The following is a 15,530-nucleotide window of genomic DNA, read 5'->3' on the forward strand; positions in this document are numbered from 1 at the left end:
TGACCTGATGTGTGTGTGTGTGTGTGTGTGTGTGTTAGTCACTCAATCATGTCCAACTCTGCAACCCCATGGACTATAGCCCTCCAGGCTCCTCTGTTGATGGGATTTTCCAGGCAAGAAGACTGGAGTGGGTAGCCATTCCCTTCTCCAGGGGATCTTCCCAACTCAGGGATCAAATCCAGATCCCCTGCGTTGCTGGTGGATTCTTTACTATCTGAGCCAACAAGGAAGCCCCTGTGACCTGTGGGCTGGATTTTAAAGGAAGGATGAAGTTAAATTCCATTCTGTTCTTTATTCTGCTCTTACCTAAAATGCTTTCTCTGCCTAGTGGGAGTGGAACTCTGTCCCAAGAAAGAAGGTAACGATGAACTAAATGTGCAGGAAAAGCAGACTCTACCTTGATCTGATGCCGAGCAGAAAGGGCACCAAGTTCCAAGAAGAAACTAAGCTGTTTGACTATGGGAATTTTAGAGAATGCTCGCTTGCAAAAGGACCACTCAAGACCAAGAGCCTAACATAAGCCAAACACAGTTAGTTTGATAAATGTTTTAAAATGTTGAGTCATAACATGAAAGATCTCTAGGGAAAGATTCCATGGTCTTTCCTGCAAGGACAGGATGGAAGTTCCAAAAACCGTTGTCTAAGATGGCACTATGGGGAAACGCAGAGCACAGGGATTGGAAAACAGCCAACACAGCAGCCAAGGTTTCTGAAAGATTGTATCTGCTTGGCATTCTCCTTTTATCCTCATGTGCACACATGGGTACTCAGTCCCTTCAGTCGTGTCTGACTCATTTTGACCCCATGGACTGTAGCCTGCCAGGCTCCTTTGTTCATGGGATTCTCCAGGCAAGAATACTGGCGTGTGTTGCCATTTCCTCCTCCAGGGGATCTTCCCGATTCAGGGATGGAACCTGTGTCTTCTGTATCTCCTGCATTACAGGTGTATTTTTTAACCACTGAGCCGCCATGGAAGCCCCTTAATCCTCACACAAGACCACATGTTCCTATTTCATGGATGGAAAAACAGCAGCACAGAGAAGTCTGTGACTTTCCTGAGGTGGCACAGCTCTTGGCACCAAGGGTGCTGGAATCTTGTCCATCCCTCTGCCCCACCTCCGAAGGTTGGATGAGGAGACTGAGGCCCCAAGGGGATGCGGCTTCCACAGAGCTGGAAGCTCAGTGACCAGGCAGGGCTGACGGTGTGGGGGTGGGAAGAGGGGTGTCGTGTTGTGAGCCTGTGCTCTTTCTCCTGATACTGGAGGAGGGGTGGGGTGCAAGGACCCTGCCGATTGATTGATGATGGCGATGAGGGGGAGGCATGCTGGCCTGCTGCACCTGCAGAGGTCCGGTCCTGTAGTTAGCCCCCTGGGCTGTGGGTCAGTGCTATCGTGCAGCAGAATCCTCTCCACCCTCTCAGTCAAGGGCTGCACTGTCTCGCCCCAGACTAGCGGTGAGGTGGTCAGACCCAGGATGTCAGCGCTCTTGAGGACAGACAGCTGGAGACCCTCACAGTGAAGGCCGGCGGTGGATATCCAAGCACAGTGAGGTGGAACTGGGTGGGGATGCTAATGAAAACTGGAGAACTCCCCTTTGTCCTGATTCCCACATCTACTACCTGCAGACAGAAGAACCTGGGTAAGAGAGCAGCCCCCAAGCCCACTCTTCTCTCCGCATGTCCTGTTGCCAGATTGAACACAGAACAATATAGGATGTCCAGATAAGTTTGAGTGTCAGACAACACGGGACTAATATTTTAGGGTAAAGACACCCCAGTTTACTGGGCTGAGCTGTGCCCCCCAGGAATTCCCCTCCTGAAAGAGTCCTGGAGGAGTGAGCTCCTGGCCTCAGTTCATTAAAAAAAGTGAAAAAAAGAAGTTGCTCAGTCGTGTCCAACTCTTTGTGACCCCGTGGACTGTAACGTACCAGGCTCCTCTATCCATGGGATTTTCCAGGCAAGAGTACTGGAGTGGGTTGCCATTTCCTCAGCTCATTAATGCTCTCTATCCCAGCCAGTCTATATAGGAGGAGACATTTGTTTAATTAGGGAGTCCCGGGTCTGGGAACAGCCTCTCCCACCTAAAGACAGGGCACAAGCTTGTCCAGGGTCAGCTCCTGACCCAGTGAGGTCAGCTGCTTGGGCCATGGAGCATCTCTCCAGGGGCTCCCCGATATGGCTTTTCCCCCTGAAGCCAAAACCAGTCCTTTAATTGGTGACCTTGAGCCTTCAAACCAGACAGGCTGGGTGAAGCCAATGCCCTGCCACCACCCTCATAGGTTAAGAGCTGCATCCCCTAGACCAATTTAAGTTAAATTTCTATCACTTCTCTCTCAAAGATTCCTAACTGATGCAGTTCCCAAAAGAAACTGCATACCTTTTCTTAGAAATGTATCTTAAGAACAAGGTATCTCAGCCCTTGGTAACAGCCCTAGGTCTAGAACCTTTGCACACAAAATTGCTGAGCACTGTCCAATTTAATTTTCTCCTCTTGTAATGTGAGTTGATCCCCGTGGTCAGACAGAAAGCAGAAAATACTAAGTGCAGACTCCATGTCCCTCCTGGATTAGCAGGGCCAGAGAACGGTTGTCACACCCGCTTCCAGGCTCCCGGCTCTGAGCTAAGATAATCCTTTGTCTTGTTTCCTGTGGGAAGGAGGTGAGATTCCTGGACCAAGACAACCTTGGGAGGAAACCGCCTCAGGAGGCAGAGGGACCTCTTCCCCATGATGTCTCTGGCTCAGCATCACAAGATGCACAAATGTCCAGCTGGTCGGTGGGGGTCAACATGTATGTCCTCAGTCCTGCTTCTTAAGGACCCCTCCTCAACCTGCTGAAGGGGGAAGTCTGTCTGCCTGTTAAGACTGTAGGCAACTTGAAGGCAGTCTTTGGACTTTCTAATTCCTCCATCTCTCCCCACTGTGCCAGGACAGAACTCCTGTAAGGTGTGGATTCTGGGGTGGATTCTCTCATCCTTCCTTCTGTATCCCTCCCACCTGCTGAGACAGCTCAGACTTTCCAGCCTTTTGGAAAGTCATTGAATGTGTTTTCTGCTTTCTGTCTGACCATGGGGATTAACTCACATTACAAGAGGAGGGGGTTAAATTGGACAGTGCTCAGTACTTTAGTCTGCACAGGCTCTAGACCTTGGGCTGTTACCCAGGGCTGAGATAGCTTGTTCTCCAGATACACTTCTAAGAAAAAGATTTGCCGTTTCTTTTGGGGACTATGTCAGTTAGGAATTTTTGAGACAGTAGTGATAGAAATTTAACTTAAATTGGTCTAGGCAAAGGAGGGGTATATTTATTGGTTGAAAGTAAATTGACTTCAAGATTTGCTGAGTCCAGGGGCCCCAGTGATGTCACTGGAATGTCAGCTATGGGGACAAAGAATGAATACAACCCTTTTTGGAGGTGAGGGGAGGGATAAAGTGACCCTTTCAGAATTTTTTTTCCTTTTGAGGTTATAACAATGAGAAAGAGAGGGGAATAAAGGAGAGACAGGGAGAAAAGGGAAGAGAGAGAGACTATTACCCTGCGACACACAGGCAACCATAGTCAGATGCTTTGAATATTGTTGTTGAAGCTGGACTTGGGGTGCATGCTCGATTGTGTCTGACTCTTTTGTGACTGCGTGGACTGCAGCCAGCCAGGTTCCTCTGTCTGTGAGATTCTCCAGGTAAGAATACTGGAGTGGGTTGCCATTTCTTTCTCCAGGGGATCTTCCTGACCCAGGGATCAAACCTATGTCTCTTTTGTCTACTGAATTGGCAGGCAGATTCTTTACCACTGCACCACCTGGGAAGCTAGACATGGAGTAGGAAGAGTTAATAGCTATTTTTTTCCAGGCTACCAAACTCAGACCTTCCTCTGCTAACCATAAGTCTAGAAGTTCACTCCAAGAGCAGAGACAATCTACACACTCAGATTGGTTTCTAAAGCACCTTCAGCATACATGCGCGCGCGCACACACACACACACACACACACACACACACAGGGCTGCCACTGCCGTGAAGGATCTGACAGTCTCTCTGTGGGTGGTTTCTGGCTTTTGGAGAAAGTCTAAGGGTCATAGAGGATGGAGGTTTTGCCGGGGGCTGGGAGTTGGCAAGTAGACCTAACCAAGAACTAGGTAGGGGTAGTTGACTATAATAATGTTTTTGTCTAATTTCATCTTTCTGCACAAGGGGAAACAGAATCCCAGCCCATAGAAAGGACTTGCGTAATGCTATTCAGTGAGATAGCAGTAGGCAGAGGCTCGCCAGCTGCTGACTCCTGGGGCAGTGCTCCTTGCCCCACCTTCCCCTGTCCCTGGGTGCCCAGTGCTCTTATGCTGCCCCATAGCTGCCCATGGCTGTGCTAGAAGTAGGGTGTGAAGAGAAGCTGTAGGGAAGTAACTCAGCATGATACAGCCAAGCCACACTCCCTGATGGGGTCAGCTATCCCAAACCTTTCTTTCTTGCATCTTTTTCCTTCTGCCAAGAGCCTAGGTGCTATAGACTGAATGTTTGTATCCCTCCAAAGCAGAGACATTACTTTGCCAACAAAGGTCTGTCTAGTCAAGGCTATGGTTTTTCCAGTAATCATGCATGGATGTGAGAGTTGGACTGTCAAGAAAGCTGAGCGCTGAAGAATTGATGCTTTTGAACTGTGGTGTTGGAGAAGACTCTTGAGAGTCCCTTGGATTGCAAGGAGATCCAAACAGTCCATTCCAAAGGAGATCAGTGCTGGGTGTTCTCTGGAATGAATGATGTTAAAGCTAAAACTCCAATACTTTGGCCACCTCATGTGAAGAGTTGACTCATTGGAAAAGACTCTGATGCTGGGAGGGATTGGGGGCAGGAGGAGAAGGGGACAACAGAGGATAAGATGGCTGGATGGCATCACCAACTCGATGCACATGAGTTTGAGTTAACTCCAGGAGTTGGTGATGGACAAGGAGGCCTGGCGTGCTGCAGTTCATGGGGTCACAAAGAGTCGGACACGACTGAGCGACTGAACTGAACTGAACTGAAGTTCATATGTTGAAACTTAACCCCCAATGTGATGGTGTTAGGAGGTAGGGTTTGAGGAGGTGATTAAGACATGAAGGTGGAGCCCTCTTGAATGGGATCTATAAAAAAGACCCTGCTGGGACGTTCCTGGTGGCCCAGTGGTTGGGACTTTGCCTTTCAATGCAGGGTGTGTGGATTCGATTCCTGATCTGGGATCTAGGATCCCAAATGCCTCATTGTAAAAAAATGAAACTTAAAGAAAAAGCAATATTGTAACAAACTCAGTAAAGACTTTAAAAATGGTCCACATCAAAAAATCTTTAAAAGAAACCCATATATCTCCACCCCTTCTGTCCTGTGGGATTTCAATGAAGACAACTTATGAGCTCTCGCCAGACACTGAATCTGCCTGCACCTTGATTCTTGTATTTCCCAGTCTCCAGAACTAAGAGATATAAATTTCTGTTGTTTAATCCACCCAATCTATGGTATTCCTAGTTCATACAGCAGACTGAATGAACTAAGATGCTAGGAGAGGTAGTTGAACACTTAACCAGCCCCCTAGTTCTCCCTGGAACCCTCCTCATCTCCTCTCTCATGGCTGACCCATTCTTATTCTTCAAGCATTAGCCAAGAATCACCTTCTCCAGGAAGCTGTCTCCTCAACTGAGTGTTCCTGCCACGTTCCCAGAGCACCCAGGTCTCATTGTTGGATCAGTCACCACCTTACCCTGGGGGCCTGTGACTGTCTGTTTCTCTCCCTACACTGTATGCTCCTCAAAGGCATAGGGATTTGAGAATTTGGATATATACATCTTAGGGAGGCTCTTATTCAGCTTACCACATATCCATCTCATTTAATCCTTGGGTGGTAGTGCTATGACATAGCTCCATTAAACAGAAGTAGAAAAGTGCATGGCACAGAGTAGGCATTCAATAAATGTTGATGGAGATGATCTGCTGTAAGAGTTGTCCTTCCCTGGACAGAAGTCCCTGGAGTGTGTATTCAGTCTTGTGTCTGCCCTAAAGTCTTCTCCCACAGTCCCCTCCCCTGGAAGAAGATAGGGGTTCAGTCAGAGTGCTCAGCACTCATTTTCCCCTGGAATGGCTCTGTCTCCCCATTGAGACAGAATCTCCTTTGAAGCAAAGATGAACTCTTATATGTCTTCTGAATTCTTTGGCTCTTTTCACACTGCTATTGACTTTCAAAGACACTTTTTTCTCCCTTTTAGTCCGTGAAAGGAGGGAGCATATGCCCATTTTGCAGAAGAGCAAAGCAAGGCTCAGGCTAGATACAGAATCAGTTCTTGAAAGGTATTGGTTGATGGACTCTGTCTTGCTCCCAACCCTTAGTCTCATGACTTCCAGCTCTAGGGATTCTCTACACCCTCAGCAGCCCCAGTCTTAAGTCCCAGCTCTGCTCTTGGCTGCCTTTTGTTGTCTCTCTCCACCATTTAACTTTTGGATATTCTTCCTTTGGTGTGCATGTGCACACACACGCACACACACACATACACACACACGCACACACTGTTCCAGCTCCCAGAATATTTCCAGGACTGACATCTTTACACAGTCCTTAACTCTCCCCCATCTTTATCTGTAAAATGCTGAACTTGCCTTTGCTTGACCTCCTTCCCCTTGTGTCAGGGACCAGATTTACACATACTTCACTGCACAGCTTTCTGTAACTTCAGAAATGACCATAGGGTAATCTAATTTTTCTTTAGTAGAAACACCTAACAATCACCCTGGCAGTGATTAAGAGCTTCAGGTCTAAAAATCAGACTACCTAGGTTAGAATCCAGGTTTTAGCACTTGTCAGTTGTGTGATCTTAAGAAAATAGATTAAGACAACCTAAAAATTCCATGGATGGAGGAGCCTGGTGGGCTACAGTCCATGGGGTCACAAAGAGTTGGACACGACTGAGCGACTTTATAATTCACGATATTGAATGGGAGGAAACATTTGCAAATGATGTGTCTGATAAGAGGTTCCTATCCCAAACAAACAAACAGCTCATACAAGTCAATATTTTTAAAATCTGATGGAAAAATGGTGAGAAGACCTGATTTGATGTTTTCCCAAAGAAGGCATACAGATGGCCAAGAGGCACATGAAAAGATGCTCAACATCACTAGTGGAGAAATGCAAACCAAAACCAGAATAAGATATCACCTCACACCTGTCAGAATGGCTATCATCAAAAAGACCACAAAGAAAAAATGTTGGTGACAATGTGGAGAAAAGGGAACCTTGATGCACTGTCAGTGGGAATGTAAACTGGTACAGCCATGAAAGACAAATACTGTATGTTTTTATTTCTATGTAGAATCTAAAAAAATAAAACAAATGAATGATATAGCAAAAGAGAAATAGATCCAGAGGTACAGGGAACAAACTAGTGGCTGCCATTAGGGAGCGGGATGGGGGAGGTGCAAAACAGGAGTAGGGTATGAAGAGGTATACTACTAGGTATAAAATGATATGATACAAGGATGTAATATATGGTATATGGAATATAGCTAATATTTTATAACTTTAAATGGAGTATAATCTATAAAAATATTGAATCACTATGTTATACACCTGAAACTAAGTAAATCAATTGTACCTTGATTAAAGTAAAAAAATCAATTTTGCTGTAAAAAATAAAAGAAAAAAAGTACATTAACTTTTCTGAGCTCAGTTTCCTTATCCACAAAAGTGAAGAACAATAATAACAATTTTCTCACTCAATACCTGGGAGGTGCTGTTTTTCAGGCAAGATTTGCTTAGTGGTCCCAGCTTCTGCCCCTTTCTCCATTTTTGTCACAACACCATTCCTTTCCTGAACAACCCTTCTCCCTCATCCCGATGCTTGCCAACACAAGTTATCTGGAAGGGGAGGTGACATCAGTCATGCACACTTTAAGGGGGATTTAATCTGCTGTTTCTCTTCCCAGGGCCATTTTCCCCTTGGAGCCCCTTTTGCTATCACAGGCAGGAGGCCCAGACCTGCAAATTGCAGACCAGATCTGCAAATGGGAATGAGATCCTGGACAACCAGTTGAAGGAGGCACTGCAGAAGACACTCCTTCACACCCATAGTGTCCCATAAATAGATAACCATCTTGCAGTCATCCCTGCTTTTTCCGTTATGTTGACTTGGTGGGGGAGAGGAGGTGTTGGCACCTGGAGGAGATGTGATAGAAGGCATTCCTGAATGACTTCATCTCTGGGCTTTGCCTCTCAAAATTCCTGTCAAATCAGCTCTACCCTTTAAGGGACGGAAGAAGGGTCAGCATTCCAGAAGTTCCTTGTCATACCCAGACTTTTAATCAGGTGACACTGGAGAATTAGCATCCTAGTGCAGGAGGACGTGAGAGGGCGGGGAGGGGGTCTCAGGCGTCTCTTGGCCCCTGCCCCGTGCTTGTTTTTCTGGCAAGACGGGAGTTGAGGAGAGCAAGAACTCTTGCGTTGGTGGCTCAGCGTGATCAGAACCACGGACAGCGGTCAGCGCGCCCGGGGGACCGGCGGTCTGGCGCAGGGCAGAGTTGCAGGCTTGCGCGCTTTCAGGCGGGGTGCCGAGTTCCAGGCGGGGAGGGAAGACGCGCTGCAGCGATGGGGTGTTGGCTGGGGCTGTTCTTTGTGAGTCACCTCGTGCGCCCGGCATTTGCGTCGAGTCTCTGATCGCTGGGGTTCTCTCTGCTCAATCCAGGAATGGGGGTGGGGAGGAAAGAAAAAAATCCACGCTAATGCCCCCGGAGGTTTCGCAGGAAAGGAAGCAGAGAGAGACGAAGGACCTATTGGTGTCTACCCCTCCCTGCCTACGCCCCCACTCCCGCATCCCACCCCTCCAACCGCCCCCCCCCCCCCGCCGCCCCCCACCCCGGGCACGCGTTCCAGCTCCCGGTCAGGTCCATTTCTATACAAGGCCTGCTCTCCCCAGCCTCCACCCCCTCGGCGCGGAGAGGTGCATTCCCCCGCCCTGAGCTCAGCGGGTCGGGCCGGAATGCGGCCGATAAATCAGAGATAACCCAGAGAGGCAGGGCCGGCCCGGCTCCCAGGACCAGGAATAAAAGGCCGCTGTTGCCCAAGGATCCGCGAGAGCGCCCACCGGGCTCTTTCAGAAGGTGAGACGTGAAGCGCAACCCAGCGAAGCAGCCGCGGCCGCAACCTCTATCCGCTCCGCCAGCGACATGGACCCCCAGACGGCGCTGTCCCGGGCGCTTCTGCTTCTCCTCTTCTTGCACCTGTCGCTGCTAGGATGTCGTTCGCACCCGGTGGGTGGCCCCGGCCCGGTCTCGGAACTACCTGGGTTACAGGTGAGCGCTGCTGAACTGCGTAAACCCGGTTCGCCAGGAGGGCGCGGACAGCAGCAATTAACGGGTCCCCATCCACGCCCCTACTTACATCCCAAGAGGTCCCCACCCTCCCTAGGGAATTAGTGATATGAGAATCAGAAAGGGAATCAGAAAATGGCGAGACCGGGTGCGGGAAGCCAGTACTCAGCGCGGTTGGATCGCTTTGGCGCCGTCGAGGGCGGCTGGGCCCAGGTGCGGGTTTCTGAAGCTCTGGCTCCCCCACCGTGCATTGCAGGAGCTGCTGGACCGTCTACGGGACAGGGTCTCGGAGCTGCAGGCGGAGCAGCTGCGCGTGGAGCCCCTCCAGCAGGGCCAGGGCCTGGAAGAAACCTGGGATTCCCCGGCGGCAGCCCCCGCGGGGTTCCTCGGGCCCCACCACAGCATCCTCCGGGCCCTGCGGGGCCCCAAGATGATGCGCGACTCTGGCTGCTTTGGACGGAGGCTGGACCGTATCGGCTCCCTCAGCGGCCTGGGCTGCAACGGTGAGCACCTATCCCCATTCCAACTGCACATCATTAGAGCCACTTCTGGGTCCGATGTCTCAGGAGACCAAATTTTGAACAAAGAACATCACTCTTCTTTGCTGGCAGTCCTCAGGGCCAAGGCATGCCTTTCTGGGAATATTAAATTTGGACAACATTCATTATCATGTCTGGGAGCCCCTTCTATCCACCTCCTGCCTCTGACTGAAAGGGGCAGAATCACCTTAGGATGTAATTCAGTCACTATTCAGCAGGCCCTCCTTGGAGCAGAGAATAGTTAACATTTTTCCTCCTGGTTTCCCCTGAACTGTCTAAAGCTGCGAAGGCAGAGGGGAAGGTCACCAGGGGGGATGGTAATCCCCGGTTTACAAGGAGGAAGGGGAGGTCCAGGGAGATGGGTTAGTCCAAAGTCCCAAACATGCAGATGAACTGAAGAGGGGGGTGGCAGGGGTGGCACAGGGTGAGGGCAAGCTCAGATCCTGCCTGTCTCCCACCTCAAAGTCATCATCACCCTCTCTTTTCCCCCCACAGTGCTGAGGAGGTACTAAGAAGAGGTCCTGGCTGCAGATATGGCTGCATCTGATTCTCCATCAACCCCTGATCCCCTTGGAAGCAACTCCTATTTATTTTTATTTATTTATTTATTTGGTTGTTTTATATAAGATGGTTCTTCTCTTTGGACACAAATTTTCCATGATGAAATAAAGTCAGTATTATAGCTTTTTCCTTTTGAAATTCATTTGTCTCAGTGTTTAAAAAAATAACGCATCATTTAAAAACAACAACAACAACAAAAAACCCTGTGTTTTCTTGCAAGTCCCAAAGGTGTCCATTTAATGGTGGGGTGGGGACACAGCTTCAAGGGCTGATGATCAAGCAGGTGGTGGGAGGGGGACTACTTTTCTTGAAAGATTTTCTTGTTTGGAAATATCTCTAAACACTCAGACACTTGAGACACTTTCCAGAAACTACTTTTGAAAGCCTGACAGTTTCTCCGTGGGAGCTGAATAGACCCTGATGTATTCCTGCTGCATGAGGGTGTGTGGCAAAGTATTTGCCCCTTGACAATAGCCTTCCTTCTGCCTAGAATTCTGTGACTGAAGGCACTCTCCGTATATTTGTTGTTTCCAGAAGCTCTCAGAGATCGAGGGCAGTGTGTGTGTGTGTGTGTGTGTGTGTGTGTGTGTGTATGAGAGAGAGAGAGAGAGAGAGAGAGAGAGAGAGAGAGAGAGAGGGATGCTGGCTCATTTGCATTCCTGATGAGTGAGTTCTCCCTCCTGCCTCCAACCTCAGGTTCAGGCCTTCAATTCCTGATGTCATCCTGGAAAGGTGACTTCAAAACCCTGAGTTTAATAGCATTTTCATTTTCTGAGCCCACAAGCATAGAAGTGCCTGAAAGAGGCCCAGCATTTCAGAGTGCCCTTCCCTTGGGGTCCCACATTTTTACCTCCTCTCTGCCCTAGAGAGGACAGATTTTTATTCTAAGGCAGGAAAAGAGACAAGCCCCAGAACCCTACTGTGCTGCCTTAATCAGCTGGGAGTCCTGGTAGGGGGTCACTGCCCTCTCCTCTCAGGATGCCCCTCCCCCTGCATCTTGGGTTCCAGGCATCCCACGTCATGTGATGGAACTTGCTCTTGCTTTCAGCCTATGCAGTTTCTTTTGCCAAGAATGCCTTTTATGGTACCAGCTCAGCAGGAGGACAGGACTATAAGTATCCCCATTTTATGGACGAGAAAACTGAGACCAAAAAAAGGGAAGCATCTTACATAAAAGCATACAGCTGCTAAGTTCCAGAGCTAGAATTTGAGCAGGGATCCTTGTGAATCTGGAGCCTGTACTCTTTCCCTGAGCTCCAGACCTTTAACTGCACTCATGACTTTCCTGCTGTCCTCATCTGATGTTTCTTTGAGTGAAGGGGAACCAGAATTAGTGGATCTTTGTGTTATTTCTCATTTTAACCCAGTTTGCATCTGAGGTGATAGGTATCTAATGAGTTTAAAGTTTTGAAAATAAGGTTTTAGGGCCAATTTATTCTCAAAACAAAACAAAAAACCCGTGAGTCATCTTTGCCTAATTGTTTTGGCCCTGGGTGGTAATGAGTAATTAGCATAATTAACATTTATAAAGGACTTATAATGTCCAGGCACAGTTCCATGAACTCATATCAGCCCTCACAACAGCTATGCAGGAAGAACTCTTATTATTGTTCATTTTACAAATTGAGGCACAAAAAGGTAATATATCTTGCTCAGGGTCTCTCAGTTGGTAAAGTGGCAGAGCCAGGATTCAAGCCCACACAGGCTGGCCCAACATCCATACACCTAATCATTGACCAATCCATCCCTTCCCAGGCCAGTGAATTAGGCTTGCTGGTGGGATGGACGGTCCCCTCATAATGGCATCAGTCAGTTCAACATCTGGGGCCAGTGCCTGTTGTCAACTTCTCTCCCCTGCTCAGGTGATGAAGACAGATTCCTCCCAGAACACCCACTTTACAAACCTAGCCAGCACTTCAGAAGTCTTCCAGGTAAGTCCAGTTCTTCCATAAATAGGGCTCAGGTGATAGAGTCTGTGCATGATACAGACACATCTGTTACTTGAGGCTTTTCACCCAAGCCACTGTCCAGGAAAAAGGACTCTAAAACAAACCGAAGAGCCAAATGTGACTTCTGGAGGGTGGGGAGTTGGTGGTCTGATGTACCCAGCGGAATGACATCTCAGCAAGCTCCTCCTGTTTGGTGTTTGTGGGCAGTGAAATGGCACATGAACTGTCTAAGGATGCCCTTTAAAACCAGCCCTCCCTGACCTGTGGCCCTGGCCCTTCAAACACATCCCCATGGAGCTACAGCCATGGCCTTAATCTCCCTGACTTACCTATGATCAACCTTGTCCTCCAAAGAAGCTGCTAGATTATGTATCTCCATGGATGCTTGTCACTGTAACCTACCCAGAAAAACATGGTGAACACAGACCCATGCTTCACAGCCCACAGCTTTGCTGCTGAAAGGAGCTTCAGTAGAGGGTGGGCCTGCTCTGCTGGGTCTCCAGTGTTAAAGCTATTGAATGAAGTCAGGACAGAGTTGGACCTGAATTCTTCATCTCTTGTCACTGATTTTACACTCCCCTCTCCATCCTTTTTGGGGAAGCTTTGACCTTCTTGAGAATGATTTGTGGCAAAAAAGAATGCATCTCCCCCCACCTCCACAGAACCAGGTCTAAGCACGAAGTCATGAACTTGGCCATTTGTCTTGTTTATGTTGCAGTTCTCAGCTGTCTATCTTTGTCTCTGTAGAATTTTTCATGAAATCAGTGCATTTCCACTAAGAGGCCTGTCTCTCTCATGGAATGAAGAGCCAGGCCTCATGGAACTGTGTGGGCATTCTATAGCATTTCAGCCCTGGGACAGTGGCTCCCACTCTCTTGCCCCTAGTATTGTGTCTCTGACACTGCCAAACACAATCCTTTCCCTCACAGTGCACAACAGCCCTGCTTCCATCTGGAAGTATCCCACTTTCCTGCCCCAGGACTTTCTCTGGCAGCCAGAGCCCACTTCCTGGGGGCAGGCAGGAATCTGGGAAATTGACATGAACCAGGAGCAGCACTCAACCCATACCAAGTAGTGCCTTCGGTTCACAGGCAGTGTGCATCTTTTACTGGTCCCCAGATTTCTCTGCAGGGGATGGGGATTAAGTTTCAGCTGCCCATGGTGATCACTAAACCCCTCTCCCTGGTCACTTCCCCAGTCTCCTGCCAATATTTCCTGGGATTGTCTCCAAAATAAACTACTTTGCTTGAATACATGTCTCAGGCTCAGGAGAACCCAAACAAAGACACTCCCAAATGAGTAAACCTTCTTCCAGGGCTCCCCACCCTTGATGACTTCAGCCCTTGGAATCTTCCTTGACTCCCTTCTTTGACTGGACCACCCAGGCAGGTACCATGTCCATTCCTCCTTCTTTCCCTCACCACTCATGCCCATATTGGTACACCAGCTTCCTAACTGGCCCCCCTGTTCCAGGCTTTCTACTTGGTTCTTCCTGCATCAGGGGGGGAGAGCAGAACCATCATGCCTTAGCCAGAGGGAGACTCCTCCTCTCTGTGAGGCCCCCAAGGAGGGCATGTATTCCTTGGAGGGCATACACCCAGATATGTCCATGGGTGGTGTGCTGGAGTGGGGGTGGTGAATCAGGTCACTGTGGAGGAAATTAAGATGAGGTCATCCTGGAGTAGGGTGGGCTCCTGATTCAGTATAAGTGAGTGAGTGTTAGTTACTCAGTTGCGTCTGACTCTTTGTGACCCCATGGACTGTCATCCACCATTCTCCTCTGTCCAAGGAATTCTCCAGGCAAGGATACTGGGGTGGGTTGCCATTGCCTTCTCCAGGGGATCTTCCAGATCCAGGGATGGAACCTGGGTCTCCTGCATTGCAGGCAGATTCTTTATAGTCTGAGCCACCAGCAAAGCCCAATTCAGTCTGACTGGTGTCCTTACAAGAAAAAAAGAAAGAAACCCAAGAAGGAAGAGATGACGATCAGAGAGATGCATCTGTAACCAAGGAATGCCAAAGGCTGCTGGCAGCTACCAGAAGCTTCAAGAGACAAGGAAGGATCCTACCTTACAGGTTTTAGAGGGAACATGGCCCTGCTGACTCCTTGATTTTGGACTCTAGCCTTCAGAACTGTGAGACAATACAGTCCTGTTGTTTTAAGATACCCAGTTTGTAGTACTTTGTAACAGCAGCCCAAAGGATCCGATGCAGTGCCCTCATCCTTTTCTTTCTTCACAGACTGTTCCAAGATGCTGGGTCCCATGAAATTCTCTGGAGATGTGCACCATGAACAACCAACCAACAACCAACCAACACACTGACCAACCAATAACCAACCAACCTACCGCTAAATTGTTTTCTCAAAGCTGTGACCAACTTGGTAACATATCACTGTGTATTTGCTCTTTCTCTTTCCTTACCTGTGGTGGGCAGCCTCTGAGATGGTCTGCAGTGATGCTCATCCCCTAGTATTCATGCCCTTGGTAATCACCTCCCTCTGAGTATGGGCTGGACTTAGTGACTCACTTCTAATGAACAGAGGACAACAAAAATGATGGGATACCACTTCCAAGATTAGGTTACAAAAAGATGGCGGTTTTCTCTCTACCTAAAAGAAGTCAGCTGCATCTCTATGGAGAAGTCCATGTCATTAGGAAATGACATCTCCAGGCAACAGTCAGTGAGGACCCAAGGTTTGCCAAAAGACACATGAGTGACCTTGAAAACAGGTCCCCAGCCAAGCCTTGAAATGAGCATAGCCCTGGCCAACATCTTAACTGTAGCCAGTGCAAGCTCTGAGAAAGTTGGTACCCAGTTAAGCAGAGCCAGATCCCTGGTCCACAGAAACTGTTAGATAATAGATATGTGTTGATTAAAGTTGCTTAGGTAGGGACTTCCCTGATGGTCCACTGATTAAGAATCCGTCTGCCAATGCAGGGGACACAGGTTCTGTCCCTGGTCTGGGAACTAAGATCCCACATGCTGAGGGGAACTAAGCCTGTGGTGCCACAACTACTGAGCCCTCGCACTGCAACTACTGAAGCCCACACACCTTAGAGCCCATACTCTGCAACAAGAGAAGCCACTGCAATGAGAAACAAGCATACCATAACCAGAGAGTAGACCCCACTCACTAGAGTGAAGCAACTAGAGAAAGCCC

The 15,530-nt window shown here is 48.6% G+C and overlaps 1 protein-coding gene across 1 annotated transcript; it reads left to right on the forward strand.

The window, feature by feature from the left end:
- The first annotated feature begins 9,037 nt into the window (after positions 1–9,037).
- Positions 9,038–10,544, forward strand: NPPB (natriuretic peptide B). The gene is made up of 3 exons (XM_061382700.1): positions 9,038–9,300; positions 9,575–9,821; positions 10,353–10,544. Exons 1-3 carry the CDS (start codon positions 9,175–9,177, stop codon positions 10,367–10,369), a joined length of 390 nt encoding a protein of 129 aa, XP_061238684.1. The 5' UTR covers positions 9,038–9,174; the 3' UTR covers positions 10,370–10,544.
- Positions 10,545–15,530: the final 4,986 nt, after the last annotated feature.

The sequence above is a fragment of the Bos javanicus genome, chromosome 16 (genome assembly GCF_032452875.1).
Source record: "Bos javanicus breed banteng chromosome 16, ARS-OSU_banteng_1.0, whole genome shotgun sequence".
NCBI lineage: Eukaryota > Metazoa > Chordata > Mammalia > Artiodactyla > Bovidae > Bos > Bos javanicus.

Excerpts from the sequence above, each read along its gene's own strand:
- NPPB (XM_061382700.1), top strand. The coding sequence starts at position 9,175 with ATGGACCCCCAGACGGCGCTGTCCCGGGCGCTTCTGCTTCTCCTCTTC. Across the intron at positions 9,301-9,574 it reads CGGAACTACCTGGGTTACAG|GAGCTGCTGGACCGTCTACG; the intron begins GTGAGCGCTGCT and ends CGTGCATTGCAG.